This window comes from Diabrotica virgifera, chromosome 4 (assembly GCF_917563875.1).
Source record: "Diabrotica virgifera virgifera chromosome 4, PGI_DIABVI_V3a".
Taxonomy (NCBI): Eukaryota; Metazoa; Arthropoda; class Insecta; order Coleoptera; family Chrysomelidae; genus Diabrotica; species Diabrotica virgifera.
The window spans coordinates 53,730,902-53,750,746 of NC_065446.1; the positions used below are offsets into that span (position 1 = coordinate 53,730,902).

The 19,845-nt window shown below is 33.6% G+C and overlaps 1 protein-coding gene across 6 annotated transcripts in view; it reads right to left on the reverse strand.

Annotated features, from left to right (window-relative positions):
* The window catches only part of LOC114339251 (chitin deacetylase 1), a 120,421-nt gene that overhangs the window by 41,351 nt on the left and 59,225 nt on the right, over nt 1-19,845 (reverse strand). For 2 of the 6 annotated variants that reach the window (XM_028289876.1, XM_028289875.1), the window contains exon 5: nt 12,541-13,939. The exons of the other annotated variants lie outside the window; for them this stretch is intronic. In XM_028289876.1, the coding sequence (XP_028145677.1) occupies nt 12,789-13,939 (1,151 nt within the window). In that variant the 3' untranslated portion in view covers nt 12,541-12,788. Of the gene's footprint in view, nt 1-12,540; nt 13,940-19,845 lie in introns of those variants that run through there. 6 annotated transcript variants of the gene reach the window in all.

Consider the following 19,845-nt stretch of genomic DNA (forward strand, 5'->3'; position numbering starts at 1 on the left):
CGATTTTGATGATAGACATAGTTATAAACAAATAAAAATCAAAAAACGGTAAATTTTCGCCTTTTTCGTCTATAACCAAAAAGTTAAGTATTTTAAACAAATTTGAGAGTGAGAAACTCATAAACCGTATAAAAAACTTCAATATGGCGTTCGGTGAATATGTCTATTCTTATTGGTTGCTTAGAAAATTGCAAAAAAAAATCATAAATTTTGAGTTTTTATAAATATCCATAACTTATGTAAAAATTAACTTAGAACGTTCTTATTACACGGAATGCTGAGACTTCTGGAGCTTAAATCATACCCTAAATTTCAAAGCAATTGGTCAAATAGTTTAAAAGGTATTTAATTTGTTTATCCCAAATTAATTTTTTTTGCAACGCTATAAGTCAGAAAATGATGAAGTTACACTAACACTTTGGATAGTTTATAAAAGAAGAAGATTTATACTATTAACTTAATTAAAAAAAATTATAAAAAATAAATCTAAATACTGCAAAATTATTTTGCAAAAACATGTGAATTAAAAAAATGGGGGGGGGGCTAACTTCGTCCCTAATTGTCCTAGGACAATTGTTTGTCTTTCTAAATATGTATAAAAATTTAGTCTTTCCAAATATGAAAAAATAATTTTTCTACGGGTAACGGTTAAAAAGTTATTCTAATTGTTTATAAGTAAGCAAAAAATAGACGTGTTTTTCAAAATACTTTTACACTGTTTAAAATTACTTTTTGTCATTTTTTTTTTAATTAAGTCAATAGTATAAATGTTTTTCTTCCATTAGCCGTCAGAAGTCTTACTGTAACCTCATAATTTTCTGTCTTATAGTGTTGCAAAAAAAATTAATTTGGAAAAAAACAAATTAAATAACTTTTAAACTATTTGACCAATTGCTTTGAAATTTAAAATGTAATTTAAGCACCATAACTCTTAGCAATTCGTGTAATAGAAAGGTTCTAAGTTAATTTTTACATAAGTTATGAATATTTATAAAAACTCAAAATTTGTGATTTATTTTGCAATTTTCTAAGCAACCAATAAGGATAGACATATTCAGCGAACGCCATATTGAAATTTTTTAGACGATTCATGAGTTTCTTACTCTCAAATTTGTTTAAAATGCTTAACTTTTTGGCTATAGACGAAAAAAGCGAAAATTTACCGTTTTTTGATCTTCATTTGTTTATAACTATGTATATCATCACAATCGGCTGCAGGAAACATATAGGTTATTAATATAGATGTCCATACTGCTTAAAAAATTTGGTTTCGGCCTAGAGGGGGATGTTTCACGAGAAAAACCTTATTTCTCTGGACTAAATACCGTTCCATCTTCCTTGATGTCATGTAAGCGTAAATCGCACAATTCACATCTTCTGTAAGAGCCAAAGATACCGCAAATGCCACCTTCAAAAATAAATACGTAATGTCAGGTGCATCTGTGAAAAACTTCCGCAAATCGTTTTCCTTAAATATATACGCCTTCTTGGCCACGTCATTCTTGCTAATTGCCTTCATAAATGCATGAATTCATTATATCCAATATTCCTATTCCTAGCTTACATTAGATGCACACAAAGAATTATGTTAAAAGAAATTGAGATAGCTAGGATATTAACTCAGATTGTCCTATCACAAGTTTACTGTCGTAACCACTAGATCATTTGGGCGATAATGCGACAAAGGCGACCATTTACAACGCTTAACATGTAATCGAGAAATATTACGTTCAAGTTCATACATGTAATCTATAGAAAACTTTGAAAAACTCATGATCTCTCTTCAATCCTGACCACCCGGAGGGAGTGTATTGGTCGACGTAATGTCGTGTATTGTCCGTCTCCAAAGATCTCTGTCTCTGGTCATTTCTTTTAACTCATGCATAGGTCTTGCATATTCCTGTAATTTGATCGATCCATCTTGTTGGGGATCTTCCTCGTGATCTTCGGCGTTCCACCTTTCCTTGTATAATGAGCCTTTCCATGTTTTCTGTGTTTGCTCTCATAACATGTCCAAAGTATTTTAATTGTTGGAGATGGACTTTACTGGAGAGTCGTTGGCTAACTTTTAGCTCTCTTAAAATTGAATTATTTGTTCTATGGTCGGTCCAAGTAATTCGTAGCATTCGTCTCCAACAGAACATTTCAGTGGCGTCTATCTTTCTTCTTTCCCAATTTCTCAGGGTCCAAGATTCACATCCGTAGGTCAGTATTGGAAATATTAAGCAGTTGATCAACATCATCTTTAACGCTCTTGAAATTTGACAATCCTTCCATATTGTGGTCATTTTTGCTGTGGCGACTTTTGCTAGATCACATCTACGTTTTGTTTCTTCCTGTAGTGACTGTGTGTTTGTGATTAATGATCCCAGATATAAGTATGAGCTCACAACCTCAAACCGATCAATTGTGGTTATGTGTGGATGATTGTTATGTAGTCTATCCACTATCATGATCTTTGTCTTTGATACGTTTAATTGCAGAACAAATATTTGACTTTCGTTTTCAACCAGTCGTATAAGATCAATCAGCTCTGCGTGACTATTTGCAAGAAGGGCTGTGTCATCTGCGAAACGTAGGTTGTTTATTTTCTGACCATTTATTGAGATGCCTTTTTCCCATCCTTCAAGTGCTCTTCTCATAATATGCTCTCCAAATACTCGTATATTGAATAATTGTGGAGATAGTATACATCCCTGTCTGACACCCCGTTCTGGATGAAATGCGTTTGAAAGTGTGTCAAGCACTTTAACTGATCCAGTAGTGTGTTCGTATAGTTCAGTTATAAGCGAACTAAGGTGTTGGGGCACGCCTACTTCTTTTAGTATTCGCCATAAGTGTCTCCACTTGACCCTGTCGAACGCCTTACGATAATCTATAAAGCATATATGTACAGTGGGATATTGAATTCCCCAGATTTTTCGATTATCTGTCTTATATTCAACAGGTGTTCTCGAGCACCTCTACCTTTGGTAAATCCAGTTTGCTCTTGTATTGGAATTTCTCTTTGAAGGAATGTTTTTAGTCTCTCATTGATTATGTGTAGCATTATTTTAGTGGCATGTGATATAACAGAAATAGTTCTATAATTGCCGCATTTATGGAAGCTGCCTTTTTATGAATTGTTGTTATTGTAGATTTTGTCCAGTCTTCAGGCCATTGTTTAGAATGCCATATTTGGTTAGAGAGTAGATGAAGTAATTTTACGCCAGTTTCTTCTGTGGATTTGAGCATTTCTGCTGTTATCATATCTGGACCTGATGCTTTATTATATTTTGCTTTATTATATTTGAGCTTAATGATCGTGAGTCTTACTTCATTTTCAAGTATATCAGGTGCCTCTTCTACCTCGTCAGAGATTTGGCTAACAGGTTCTTGTCGTTGATCATCTTTATATAGGTCCCTGCAATACGATCTCCATGTCTCTACTATATCTTCTATGTTTGTTCTCAGAGTTCCAGTGTTGCCTTCAATGGCTCAAGTTCTGGCTTTGAAGTTTCTTGTAGTAGCATATTTTTCTAAATAGATCTCTCGGCTGATTATTCTGATCATGTCTCTCAATTTCTTTGCATATACTTTGATAGTACAGTTTTTTTATCTGCCTTGCATCTTCGTTCGTACACCTGATACAAGAATAAAAAAGCCGATAAAGGCCGTAAAAATGAGTGTGGCACACAATATTCTAGTTTTATTTTAAAAAAATTGTATTACGTTATTCTATTTGCTAAATTTTAAGTAAAACGCGCCACAAAAGAGCTTCAAAATGTAGACTGTATCAAAGTTATAATTTTGTGGCGCGATTTACTTCAAATTTAGCAAATATTGTGGAAAAATCTTTCAAAATAAAACTAGAATTTTATTTTTTATCAAAATGAAAATACAATTTTTGGGCCACGTAATATTCATATCAGCTTAGTTCAGAGTATCCAGTAATTAAGTCTCTCCTGTAAAATTATCGGTAAAATTAGATACGAGATTTTCACAGTAAGCCATCGATTTGCAAATTATTTGAAATTTATGATTCTGGTAAGATTGCAACTTTTCCCATACTGCATAATTAAACATCCCAGATGGGAAATCTAAATTAAATCATAATAACTACTATAATTACAATTTACTGGAACTGTAGTTAGTGTGGAGAAAAACAGTTAATCGTTTCAAGTGGCCGTTCCTTTGGCGTATCCAGGTGATGGCGTAATAGTCCAGGGAATTAAGGTTTTGTCGGGACACTCATCCAGACAGGTGTTTTTGGGTACTACAAATTATAAATACAAAAATGCCCATCACAGTTCGGAGCCACATAATAGTTATGTATTAATAAATAAGTGTCAAAAACTGCAGTTTTTTTCTTTAAATGGCTACAGATAAAAATATCGTACTTAAGTATATTACTTAGAGTATTCATCTGTTAGTAGATGGGCAGAGGTTTAAAATGGCAGTTTTTGAATTTTGGTTAGATCAATAAATTGTTACTTAGGAAATTCCAGAATAAGGCTAAAATTTGAAAAATCAACAATTTTCTATAACTTTTTCAAAAATAAACTTAATACACACACCGGCAAAATTAGTCGAACACCTTAAAAATGGGACATGTTTGATGTCTCGAATTTCCTCAACCAGTTGTCCGATTTGAGTGATTCTTTTGGTACGTTATAGCCTTATTATTTAAGAATATCGGTGTAATAATATTGTTGCTAGACAGGTAAATTTTATTTTATACCGGGTGTTACAATCATATTGTGTTTTTTTTTCTTAAAGTTCGGAACACCCTGTGGAATATTCTAGCATATCTAAAATATTGATATTAAAACACAATTATAGTTTTAGGCTTTCTTAACATTGTATTTTTTTATTCATTTGACTACGTTAGAAAATAAAAAGGTATGTGCTTTAACAGCTAGCCATGTTTTTCATCAATAAATCCTCATAGTAGGGGAGGAAAGTTTGCTAAATTTGCAGTTATTCGAGCGTTATGGGGACCTATTGGATTGTGAAGAGTGGGTGCTAAAACCAAAAAAAGTTAAGTTAAGTTTTCCATAAATTGTGGGACTCTCCATTTTTTAATTTAATTTTCCATTTCCAACAATCGTTTTTTCCGATTATAACGCTATCTATCCATAATTGGAAAAAATGTTGTGATTAAAAGTTGCTTATTTTTACGTCAAGTATCCAAATCTGCAATTAAAATTGCCGGCTCCTATTTAAGATTTTAAAGTAACCCCCACCCCACCTTTGTGGGGGTCGTGTTTGGTGCCATTCGATAGATTTTTGAAAAATATTGAATACGTGTATTTTGCAGTTTTACGATCTGATGTTCTTTTCACGAAATATCGCAGAGTTCGTATTCAAAATTTTTAATTTTCCTCCCCCACCTCTCTCCGTGGGGTGTCGTTAACGCACATAACTTTTTTATTGTCCCACATAAGTAAATGAATCAAAAATAAAAATGTTAAGGAAGCCTAAGTCTACAATAGAGTTTTAATTTTAATATTGGACATATGCTAGAATATTCCACAGGGTGTTCCAAACTTTAAGAAAAAAACACAGTATGATTGGTGCACCCGGTATAAAATGATATTTACATGTCTAGCAACAATATTATTACAGCGATATTCTTAAATAATAGGGCTATAACATACTAAAAGAATCACTCAAATCGGACCACTGGTTTAGGAAATTCGAGACACCAAACATGTTTCCTTTTTAAGGTGCTCGGCTAATTTTGCCGGTGTGTGTACTTTGATATCGCATGAAAAGTTGCGTCAAGTAGTCCTTATAATGCACATATTTCAATACGATTCTGTAATTAGTTTAAATTTTAATCAATGCTTTTTAGCTTTTTTTGCAGTGCTATTGCTATGAAAATAATAATGTGCAGCAATTCTGCACATGAACGAAGAATACTTTTATTTTCAAAGTATTTAAAGAAATTAATAAAAAGTCATTTTTACCATTTCAAAAACATTTTACTAAAGTAGAGTAATTGCTGGCTTATAAATAATTTGAATAACTTTGTTAATATTGACTATAGACTAAATCCACTTTTGTATTTGAAAAGGTGGTATTTTTACTAGTCCTTTCACTAACAGTAAAATGGTGCTGAAACTCTAAATTTTAAAGAACCGCTTCGATTTACATGAAATTTGGTATACATATAGCTAACATGTCAGAGAAAAAAATGTGATATAGTACTTATATGCCGTGGTGGTCACGGGAGTGACCACGACCGTGAGTTTCACCTCTTATGGGGGGTGAAAAAATATACGTTAAAAATAAGTCCGGAAATGGATAAACTGTATGTATACAAATTATTTTAACAGTGTTTTGTAAATGCCATGTCAACTAAATATTTATTTTGAGTACCTGAATATCATTGATTTATTACAATTAAGTTTGAAAAATCTGAATAACAAATATTTTTCTATCAAACAAACACTAAGGCCCGGTACTTTATGTCTCCGTTAACAGCCGGTTAGTTAACCGGGTTTTAATCGGGACCTCTTTAGGGTCTCTTGTGTTGTAATAAATGCAATTACAAGTATTATTATAATTATAAATAAGTATAATAATAATTATAATTGCATTTATTACAACGCAAGAGACCCTAACCCAGATAGCACACGTACGTTTTATGGACATCCAATGGACGTACATCTGTGTACATTGGAACGTCCAATGGACGTCCCGCTAAGGTACAATGGACATCCGATGGACGTCCAACGAATGTCCAGAGTTCACAAAATTGGACGTCCATAGAACGTCCGCTACAAACGTACATTGTACGTTGTATTAGAGCTTTCAGTATACACCTTATGTACATTCAATGTACGTCTTATGGACATTTGTAGGGCACTTTTCAGAAAGTAATCTAGTATCCATAATTTTGTGAATACATAGCAAAAAGCCTTTATAGGAACTAGTTCCTTATAATACTAAACTTATACTTAAAAATATTACACAAAAGACATTTTTTATTTCTCTTTACTATAACTTCATTATAATATATACTTTATTATAGGAACTAGGAACTTCATTAATGCACGACTGCACTTGCACGATAAACAGAAAACACAAATATATCACAGGATGTATTTTCATAAAGACGAGATTCAGATAATGACGCCCTAGGAAGCATGCACATTAAAAGAGGTTTAATCTTTGTTCTGTTCATAGATAAGATATATATATAAGTTCTGTTTCTGTTCCAAACTATTTTTAGAGTCAGTACCGTTGTTGTATATTACAAGCGCGTTTGCCATTCTGTGAATTATCATAAATAAACCATCCTTCAGTATTCCACAACAATTAACAGCGGTAATCCCCTAAAAGTACCTGATATACTACCTTTCACGACCGATAGCGCGAAGAGCGACAACGTTGTCAAGAAGATTCTCATTTAGTTTGTATTGGGACTTAATATAATAGTCGCGTTTTGTATAAAATATCCATGGACCACAAATGGATGTCCAATGTACGTTGAAATCAAACGTCCAATGGACGTCCCGTAATGTACGTACATAGTACGTCCAGTTTTGGTCTATGGACGTTTGGACTTTAAATGTACGTTATATGGACGTACATCGGACGTTGTGTGCTATATGGGAAAGAGGTCCCGACTAAACCCCGGTTAACTAACCGGCTGTTAACGGAGACATAAAGTACCGGACCTAACATATCAAAATAGCGTGTATCAAAATATACAGTCACTGCGCACGCGAAATAATGACGTCACTGGCTTGATGAAGTTTAATTCTACCTTTTTTTATTTGCGTACACGTTAGCGTGTACCTAGACACAGCGTGTTTGGAAACCTTTTTCAGAGTAGCCATCATTGATTTGACGTCACGACTATCATGGTCTATTAAGAGATTTTTATGCGTTTTTGCTCAGTGAGTTAGTTTAATGCAGTATTTCTTCTTGACAACTATTTGAGGTTATGTTTATTTGTTTTTAATTAAGCGTTAAATGAAGATATTAAGACAGCGTTAAATTAAGATATTAAGTATGTTATGCTGGATAATTTATTAATACATTATTTATTAGTTTCATATAGGTATAATATGTTGTTTCAATTTTGACACAAGTAGGTATACATAACTGGTGAAAATTCTATAATGTGAGTGCTGGTACAATCATGCAGAAACAATGTTGCTTCTAGCGCACAAGCGATCTTAACCAAGTGGACGTATATCTTCGACACATGGGAAGTAGGCCTATAGGTTTCATGTTACCTACCTATGTTTTATACTATTTTGAAACATCTGAAAGAGGTCACTTTTTGAAAGTATTAAAGACGTGATTTTACCGACGTATAATGGTCGTCATCTTTTTGACGTTTGAAAATCGTCACGGTCTCGACGTACAAAAAACGTAGATACGATTACGTTTTAAAATCGTCAAAATTATGGCGTCAAATCGATGAGACAAATACACGTGAATTTCAACGTCAGTACTACATCATTGGAACACGTCAATTGATCATTTTTATGACGTGTTATCTACGTTATCCAAACGTCGTTTGGTTGCCTAGGTTCATGATCCATTCCGTTATGATTAGAAATAATGTCGGGGACAGTGCGCATTCTTGTTTAACTCCGCTTTGTACAGCTGTATCTTCTACCATTTCTCCAGCATGTTCCAGTCTGGCTCTATATCCCTTGTAGAATAAACTGATCAGGTTAATGTATTTCATCGGTAGTCCATATAGTTTTATTATCTTCTACATTAAATGTACACAATTTTGTTCCTGTGTTTACACTATGGAAAGCCTTTTCAAAGTCAATAAACATTATATTTTTTTTTGCAATTCACTAGCTTGCTCCAAGATAATTCTTCGAGTACAAATGTGGCCGATAATGGAACTTTGCCATATTTTTGTTGTTTCAATGCGTTTTGTATATCTTTTTTCATAATTTCATCTGTGCTAATGTTTAACTCCTGTATTACATTCTTTTGTCTATATCTGGTGTTGCCTCGTGTTTGGAGTATATTATTTCGAAGTGTTCTTTCCATCTTTTTATTATTACATATTCTGCTTTTATTATATTGCCTTGCTTATTTTGATTTGATTATTACTTTTTAGTGTTTTCCCTGTCAAATTTCGTATGATATTGTGTGCTCAAGTCGTTTTCTTTCGCAGCTTTTACAATTTATAAGCACGGAGACGACGAATATAGAAGAAAGCAGAAAGGACAACGTTCACATATCTTTCGACTCTTTTTCTAGACGAAAAGAGAGTAGATACTTGACCGTTGGTCTCTCTGTTTTCTTCTATATTTGTCGTCTCCGTGCTTATAAATTGTTAAAGACGGAGATTCAGGATGCAACCAGAAAGTAGTTTCTTTTGACGAAAAGTCTTAGATTTAAAATATTATTTATTATTTTATTTCAATTATTTTATTACAGTAAACTTTGTATCTGAGGCTTTTCGTCTTACTCGTTTTTACGAAAGATGTCGCTGATTTGCATCTCAAAGGTGAAATTATTGCATTCGCAGTAATTTCCATTAAATAAGGCAGGCTCAGTGACGGTTTAAGGCATCATGGGGCCCAAGGCGGCCATAAGAAGTAGGCCCCTTTATATCGACCATTTACTTAAAACAAATTTACAGTCATAATTTATGTTGTTTTGGGAAGTACATAGTTACTCCAAAAATAAATTAGGTACGACAATGTAAAAATGATAATTTTCCTTTTTTTTTACATTTCGCAACAACTTCTCATTAATATTCCATAGCTAATATGTCAAAGAAAAAAGGGATATTGTGTCGATATGTGATTTTGCCCTGGGTATGAGTGCCACCCCTTCGGGGTGAAAAACATACATTCAAAATAATGGATAACTGATTAATTCTAAGTAACTTTTGTTCTATCGAGTTTGTTCACTAAATCAATACTTTTTGAGTTATTTGCGAGTGAATATGTTCATTTTTCAACAAAAAAAAAACACCTTTTTATACGGTTTTTCGCAAATAACTCAAAAATTAAGTATTTTATCGAAAAAATATTCTTAGAAAAAATATAGCGTATACAAAATTTAAAAAATGTTGTATGTATGAAATATGTAGACGCAGTATAAGCAGAACTGGAGCTAATGAAAAGTAGATTCCTATTCGACAAATTCCAAATCAAATATTTCAACGTAAATTACCAAAAAATTAAGCAATTTTCGGTGAAAAATCATTACAACTTTTGTAAAATGTTAAAAAGTTTTATTTTTAACAAGTTTAATGTATCAAAATTAAGCAAGTAAAGCTTAAAATAATGTTGATTCCTTTTTTTGACACAAAAATCTTGAAAATTTATGAAAATCTTGAAAAAACTTATAAGTATATTATTTATATGATCTGTAAGTTTCACCGGTTCACAGTGCTTATATTTCAAAACATTGGGATTTAAAGTAAAACAAATTTTTTGAAATTTTGAAAAAAAAGATGTCTTTTTTTTTTCAAAATAACTTAAACATTATTAGTGGTAGGTAACAAAAATTTTAAAGAGTAAAAAATATAGGTTTTGATTTTCTGAATATTTCAGATTTTTGCTTTTTTGGAAGATAAAAATTGGTTTATGACTGTTCAAAATTTGCATACCCTGTGTAGAGAATTTTTCATTTATTAAAAATTAATAAATGAAAATAGTTTCTATCCTTGTGGGATCGGTACTCACCGGAGAGACCGCAAACGTTCGGATACAATTAGCGTCTCTTTGCAAAAACAATGACGACTTTGCTAAGTAACAAGACATTTACTCAACACACACACTACCCACTACACTAGGTACCTGATTGGAAAAATCCACTGTACCATGCCAATGGCCATTAGTTGTCGAGGCATTAAGCTAAATAAAAAAAATTGCATACACTCGTGATTAGTGACTTGTTCAAGCCCTTTCTACTACAGCCTTTTTATAAATAAGCACTTTATACCGGTTTAACACTTACAGAGCATATAAACAATACATAAGTAAAGTATCTTGTGAAGCGGTAAGGATTAATTTCATTTGGGATGCTAATTAGGGGGTTATTTTCACCATTTTTTTTACCCAAAAAATGGGTTCAACTTTATTCTGAGAGTATCTTGATTACTTTTTATGATAGAAATTCTTTAAAAAAACAAGAATAATGCTTTTTGAAAACATTTAAACAAGTTATGATGAGCTTTCCATGAAAATTGCTTAATTTTTTGATTATTTCACGTTGAAATATTCGATTTGGAATTTAACGAATAAGAACCTACTTTTCATTAGCTACAACTCTGCTTCTACTGGGTCTACAGACTTTACACATACACCATTTTTTCAATTTTTTAAAAGCTATACTTTTGCTAAGAATATTTTTTCGATAAAATACTTACTTTTTGAGTTATTTGCGAAAAACCGTCTAAAAACGTGTTATTCTTGTTGAAAAATGAAGATATTCACTTGCAAATATCTCGAAATGTATTGACTTGATGAAAAAACTCTAGTGAACAAAAGTTGCTTAGAATTAGTCAGTTTATCTACTTCCGGACGTATTTTGACGGTTTATTTTTTCACCCCAGAGAAGGGATGGAAACAACCGTAGAGCTAAAACACATATTGGCACAATATCACATTTTTATTTGACATGTTAGCTTTGCTTCTACCAAATTTCATGTCAATACAAGCTCTTGTTTCAAATCCGAAGGTTCTTTAAAATCCGGAGGTTTTGCAATCTTTTACCGTGAGTGAATGGACTATAAGGCCCATCGGTGGGTAGAATTTGAAAAAAAAAAACGTACCATACCAAAATAATTACCAGCTTTTATCAAAATTTGCTTGCAAAATTGATTACCAAATTGAGGGAATGATTAGAATATGGAATATAAAAATGCCTTTGAAGATAACTGCTTAATTTGTCTTGAAGTCGGTTGTATTTTTCTGATATCTGACAAAAGACAAAGCAAAAAACGGAGTTTGATTGGAAATCATAAATCATTTTCTTTTTTTTTTGTCTCAGTTAGCCCTATTTGATTTTTTTAACATTTAATTTTTTTTTAAATAACTGCTTAAATAATTATATATTAATTAATTAAATAATTAAATATTAATTAATTAATTTGTGTGAGATGCGGGCCCCATCAAGTGCCCGGGCCCTAGGCGGCCGCCTAGTCCGCCTAATGGTTAATCCGGCACTGGACAGGCTTGTTGATATTTGATTCAGAGTTGTGACTGCATAGCTCCACTGATGACGCCTGAGAGGCAGAAATAGGTATCTGGAGATGGTGGCCCAACTCTGAATCAAATAAAAACAAAAACTAACTTTCCCCCTTGCTTATCTTCACTCAGATTTTTGAGTACTTGAAACTGTCTTTCGGCTCTTTTCCTAGACGAAAAGACAGTAGATACGTGACCGTTGTCCTTTCTGCTTTAATTATTATGTATTATGTATTATGTGTTATGTATTAAATTGTATTGTACTATATTATGCAACAACATTTTTGGTAAGCATTGATTAGTATAATCTTTTTTTTTATAAACTTTTATAGATATTTTAAATAACTCCACAAAATAATAACACCAAGACTAAAGATTTTCAACTTTTTATTTAACAAATATTATTTGTCATAACATGGTTTGATTTTACTTTGATATAAATACAAAGAGGAATGTTGGCAAGGCAGGTAATAATTGAAAAAAGAAACATGAGAAATGATTACAGCTATATACAAAAGTCTTTTAGAATCAAAGTTCACTGAACTAGTTTTATCTGTTTTTTAAACAAAAAATCAGTGGATTATTTAAAAAGAAACTAAATAAATAATAAATTATTTTTTAAGTTGAAAAACCGTCCCCAGTTGGATCCAAAATCCATGGATAATTGTTGGGACATTCCATACAGGTAAACAATCGTAGAGTTTCACCTGGCAGTTCTCTGGTATGTAATGGACATGAATTGGGCAATGAACAGTAAGGTTGACCTTTAATGTCACACTTTTCTTTCCATTCTTGGAAGTCTCTTAATCCACTGAGTTCTGTGGGATTCTGAACCCATTGGATGACTTGACTGTTTGTTACGAAATAAACATCATTTCGGGCCAACATATCTTCAATGAATTTAATAAGTTCTTCTTTGAATTCTTTCTTACTCTTTAACCATGAGGCATGGAAGTTGAGACCCAACGGAGCTCGGTTTGAATTCAAATGTCTGTTGAAATTGTGTCTGAGTAGTCTTGCAAATTGATCTCCAGTTTGAACATTAGAACAGGAGTCTACCATGTGGCAACCAGGTAGTGATTCGTCAAAAGTAGGATCATCACGTCTGTCCAATTCGTTCATGACTATTTCCCAAACGGGATGGCTTCTGCTGGGACAGTTGTGGGCATTTCCGTTGCACTTATGTGGCATCCTGAAGTATAAAGTATAAGGCCAGATTGGGACACGTCCAAGAGAGGCTGTAATTGATGAATCATAAATAAAGAATTGATCTGTCATCATTTCAAATTGTCTGTTTCCTCCTACTCTGAGGTATGGAGCTCTCACTCCAATTATTGATCCATCGGTAATGTTGGCAAATCTTTCAATAATCAATCTAGCTCCAGCCATTTCAGCCAACCAGTCGTCATAAGAACCCTGGGACCAGTAGTTTGGATCCTCTTTATGAGTCAATGAAAACACCGCGATTTCATGACCACGTCTGTGTAGGTCCTGTACTGCTGAGTAGTTTGTGTATTTGTGAGAAACGAAGAAATTTCCTTTAATTTGGCAACCATTTGGATTAAGTCTAGTGCCTGAAAAGATTTCTTCATATAGATCGATGTTATCTACATTAACGGCACCATTGAACGAAATGGTTATCATTTGTGGTACATTTGCTGGTTCTAGCGCGCCAGGAATTCTAGTTCCGTCCGCTGAGCAGAAACAGTCCGGAATTACACATTGAGTTGGGTCACAGTCAGGTGCACGGTTGGGATCACTATCAACATCTAAAATAAAAAATTGTTTTAAGTAATTAGATATAATCAATATACAGTAAGCACCAAACTAGCAGACACATGGATACCTAATTGACTGCCTCATGTCTGTCGTGTCATGTGACTGACATCATTGATAATAATTGATAGAATCATGATATTGACGCCTTTTATGAAGTTACATTAATATTGCTACTCTGCTTTAAAATAACTTTATTCAAACATCAACAATATTGCAATACTTTATAACTTTTATAACTTTAACACAATGACAACTATAAACTTAAAAAATACAACTGTTCTATAAACTGTCAACTGTCTATTCCATGACATCTCGAATATTATCCAACTTAATACTTCTTCTATTATGTCAAGGGATTTTTTCTATGTAGGATCAATATGTTTACTTCTCGGCATAAAAGTAAACAGTGCACTAAGTGAAGGGTCCAGGACTGTATTAGCTCAATGTGCCCGTGTGTCTACTAGCGTGGCGGTTAGTATATAAAATAGGTTATAAAATGAAAACTTGTTTATGCAGTCTTCTCCTACATGGGAAGTCTCGAATCATGTGAGAAATTGTCTGTCAATACAGATAATAAAAAATTAGATAACAAAAAAACAAATAATATATATACTCATTTATTGTAGTATTAATTTAAATTTTAAGTGAAGGAACTGCCGTAGAACGAGCAAATAAATTATACATCTAAAATTACAATTGAAGGGCTTAATGTGAAACAATGACAAGCCACACATGAGTTCAAAAAGAGTTAGGTTAGATTCTTGGTTAAATTAATAGTATAACAAGACACTAAAAAATTATCTCAGCCCTTCATTAATAGGTGGTCCGATAAATCTATGGTCACACTATTGCATAGACCTAGTTTGTCACTAGTATCTACTCGACATGGGCGGAAGAGATTGGGATAATTATTGAGTTCTGACGATTCTAGTAAGAAAAATAGTAAAGTTGACTTGACGTTCGATGACAATAACCGTAACCCTGACTATGTACAATCTAGAAGTGACTCAAGTAATGAAAATACAGCGATATTATGTAATTTTTTCCTAAATGTGGCTTGTCACATTATTATCATTTAAGATTAATATAGTGGTTTGTGACGTGGCTTGTTATATTATTGCATTTGCAAAATTACGTCAAACAATGATCAAATGCTATATTTGCTCAGAGTTGTTACATGGCGCCGAGATCTGGATTCTGAAGCCTGATACGAGCAATCACCTACAGGCGTTTGATATGGGGTTGCATAGAAAAATTCTACGAATACCATGGACAGCGAACACCAATGAAGCTCTCTTAAATAGAGCAAATATAGTTCGTCAGTTACTGAAAACTATTAAAATCTTCTTCTTCTTTAAATGCCATCTTCGCGACGGAGTTCGGCAATCATCATAGCTGTTGGGATTTTAGAGACGGCTGCTCTGAAAAGTTCATTTGATGTACATCCATACCATTCTCTCAGGTTGCGCAGCTACGATATTCTGCGTCTCACTATGCTTTCTTTTCCTTGAATCTTTCCCTGCATAATCAATTGGAGCAAGTGGTATCTCTCTCCACGTGTAATATGTCCGAGATCTTCCAATTTTCTTGTTTTGATGGTATTTAAGATTTCCAATTCTTTATTTATCTTTCTCAGAACCTCTTTGTTTGTGATGTGTTCTGTCCACGATATTTTCAGAATTTTTCTGTACACCCACAGCTCGAATGATTCTAGTTTTTTCATTGATGCAGCATTCAAGGTTCAATCTTTCATTCCATAAAACAAAGTCGAGAAAACGTAGCACCTACTCAACTTAAGTCTTATCTCCAACTTCAAATTTCTTGTGCAGAGCACTTTTCTCATTTTGTTAAAATTTTCTCTAGCCTTTCTATTCTGATTTTGATTTCCTGTAAGTAATCTCCTCTAGTTTTCGAACAGGAAGAAGCTGTACTGATAATATCTTCTGCCTCAAACAACTAATAGAAAAAAAATTAAGCACAAATCAAGAAACCCACCTCATGTTTATTGACTTGCAGAAGGCGTACGATACAGTTCCTGTAAACAAACTCTGGAACGTGTTACGACAGACGAATATTAGTGTCACCTTAATAAAAGCCTTAAGAAATTTGTATGATGGGTCAACATCACAAATAAAAACTGGAAACAGATTTTCGCAAAGCTTCCTGGTTAATAAAGGTCTACGTCAGGGGTGTTGTGTATCACCGAACTTATTTAAAATATATGTTGCAAAAGCATTGAAAGAGTGGAAACGAAAATGCAGAGGAATGGGCGTAGACCTTGGAGAGATTTGCTTATATACATTGCAGTTTGCTGATGACCAGGTTGTTATAGCAAACGATAAAGATGATTTAGAGTACATGGCAAGGAAATTACAAGAAGAATATAGAAAGTGGGGACTAGAAATTAATACAGAAAAAACAAAATACCTGCCAATAGGTACCGAACTATCGAACATCAGATTAGAAAATAATGAAATCATCATGCCCTGCGACCATTACACATATCTAGGAATCGTTTTTGACACAACGGGGAAAGATGAGGAAGAAATAAAGAGAAGAATAACACAATCCAGAAAAACAATAGGTTGTCTAAACAGCGTACTGTGGAATCATGAAATAGGAAAAAGAAGAAAACACAATATCTACGAATCTCTTATTAAAAGCAGTCTATTGTACGGAGCAGAAACTTGGCGGATAACCAAAAACAACAGAAGAAAACTGGATGTAGTAGAAATGGACGCTTTTAGAAGATCAGTAGGAGTGTCACGCAGAGAGAGAATACGTAATGATGAGATAAGACAGCGAATGGGGGTTGACTGCTCTCTAACAACAGACATAGAAAGAAAACAGCTGATATGGTACGGACACGTCCAGAGGATGGATAACTCAAGACTCCCTAAAATAATTATGCAATGGGCACCACCAAACCGCAGAAAGAGAGGAAGACCCAAGAAATCTTGGAGAGAGGGAGTAACGAAGGCGATGAGCGCAAGAGATCTTAGAGAGGGCCAATGGGATGATAGAGTGTCATGGAAATTAGGCATCGGACAACGTCGCAAGACGTTTTAAAACCGATTGATATATAATCTCCTCTAGAGTTGATCATTGTTCCAAGGTATGCATATTGGTCGACTCGTTAGATTTTGGATCTGTTTATGAAGAGAATCGCGTTATTTCTTTGAATTTTCGATATTCTCATAAACTTTGTCTTCTTGGCGTTCATTTTTAGACCGTATTCGTGTCCAAATTCCGCTATTCTGGTCAACAGCCTCTGAAGATCCCAATATTTTCAGTTAAGATGACAGTGTCATCTGCATATCCAATGTTGTTAATGGGAACTCCATTTACCTTTATTCCAGCTGTTTCACCCTCAAGAGCTCTTTTCAAGATCTCTTCCGAGTAGGCCTTAAATTGAGTTGGCGACAACACACATCCCTGTCTCACCCCACGTCAGATTTCAATTTCCTCTGACAGCTGATTGCTATTAAAATAAGAAACATTTCCTACCCATAGTATGTTCTTAGAGAAGACCGGTACAAAATCCTTCAGCTTATCATGGAAGGTAAAATCAAGGGCCGCAGAGGAATTGGAAGGAAACAGATGTCATGGCACAATAACATTCGCGATTAGACAGGAACACATAATGCCGAACAACTATTCTGATTAGCTAAAGACCATAAACAACTCGCCAATGTAATTTCAAACATTAGAGGGATTTAATATGGCACCGAAATAAGATCTTATCATAGAGGAGGGGCTCCGCATGCCCTAGCGTGGTGGCTAATTATGAGAGGTGGAGGTGAACATGAGAGAATGAAAATCATAAAAATCTTGAGTTCCGAGCCATTGGACCGAGCTCAATTGGGCTTGGTACAATGGCTGGGGGCCCAAGCAAGCAATTTTTAGTTCCGCGGTTAAGTAAGTAAGAGGATAAAGGCATAGAGCGCATCACGCTGAGCCTAATAATTTTTGCATTCGATTAGGGTACCACATGGAATCTTATTACCCAGGATTCCATTGTGAAGAGCATTTGGCTTCGATAGTTGTGCCCTCATCGCGCGTCAGCGTGCTATGGGGGGGAAAGGGATGGCCTGGGGCATTGGAGCGAGGTGGGGTGATCCCTGTTTGAACTCGGGTCAAAACACCTCGCCCCAATGAATTGTTACACCCGAATGTACTTTTTCGATAGGGTGGACATCTCTTACAGGTCGGGTTGAATCAAATTGCTTGCTTGCTACATGAGAGAATGGAAACTACGGACAGCTAATCTTTAGGTATTTGACTATTCTGTTCATCTACAAAACATGAATGCATAGTTCCATCTTCTGAATTAAAAGAATACGTTACAAGCCTGTTTAGTTCTAATTTATGTACTAATGAATACACCTTAATTCTAAATACATAGTATTATGTCAGAGAATTTAAAAAATGGACTTCTAGGCTATTGATTATGTACTTTAGAAGGGAATTATAACGTTAACGGGGTTTTATTATTTCATATGGTCAATGGACCTCCGGATATGAAAAAACCGAGGAGTCCTACCATTTACAGTGGTGCGTTTTTGAGAAAGGGGTGAATTATTCCCTAGGCACAGGGTAAATTGGGGTAAGTTTTATGTACTTTTAGTACAAACACGTCTGCAGAAAAATTTTTCCAGGTTAAATTCACTATCAACATATCACCTTTCAAACTCTAAAATATTTTTTTTACAAAAATATTTTCAAAAAAGAAGCAAAAAAAAACAAGGAACAAAGCAATGTTGTTTTTGCCCCATACCTCGTTTACACGGGGATATAGGTATAGGTACTGCTTCGCAGAAAAAAAATTCCATCCTTCCTATTTAAAATAACGTTTGGTAAAAGTCTTTTGGAATTATAGTTTCCGAAAAATGATTTTTCAAAGTTCGCCGCTCACAGCATTTTTGGGTCATTTTTCCCATTATTTCGCAAACATTGTTCTGTAACTTTTTCTACCTAGATTTAGGTATACGTAATGGTACATTTAGTAGGTAGAAGAGTCAGTTACTTATTATTAAATGGTCTATTGTAGAAGGCTAGATGAGTATTATTAAGCAAGATATGGTTTTTCAAAACTTTATACTTTTAATGATTTTTGATATATTTTACAATTATTTTTAAATTCCTCATTATAACTTTTTTTCTTGTACATTTAAGTATACACATTGTCCACTAAAAAAGAAATCTTATTTTCTTTACTTTAAAATGGTGTATTGTAAAAAATTCTAGGGCTATTTTTAAACAAGATACAGTCGGAAAAATGAAAAAATACCCATGAACGAACACGCTGTATTTTCCTGTCACCGTGTCACAAAGAAAATTGCCCAGCGCAAGTACATGTAATAATAATTATTGCATGTACTTGCGCTGGCCAATTTTTTGTATGACACGGTGACAGAAAAATACAGCGTGTTTTATATGTTCGTTCATGGGTATTCTTTCATTTTTCCTACTGTATGCTTTTTCAAAGTGTGACATATACACATGCAATATGTCCCACTAAGTTCCACAATTTCTCTCAAGAGTAAAGTACCTTTATATTTCACAATATCGAAAAATGTTATGAAGAAAATTTATTTGGAATTAAAAATTATGTTTTAATATGGAATTATATGCTTCTAATTAAAAAAAATAAAAAGTTTTAAAATTTTTCTAAAATTACGGATACTATTGGATATCCTACTGATATCTTTTTTAAAAATAGTCCTAGAAGTTTTTACAATACACCATTTTAAAGTAAAAAGAAAAGATTTATTTTTTATCTCTTTTATTGCACAATGTATATATTTAAATGTACAAAAAAAGTTATATTGAGAAATTTAAAAAAAAAACATAAAAAAAATCAAAAATCATTAAAAGTATGAAACTTTGAAAAACC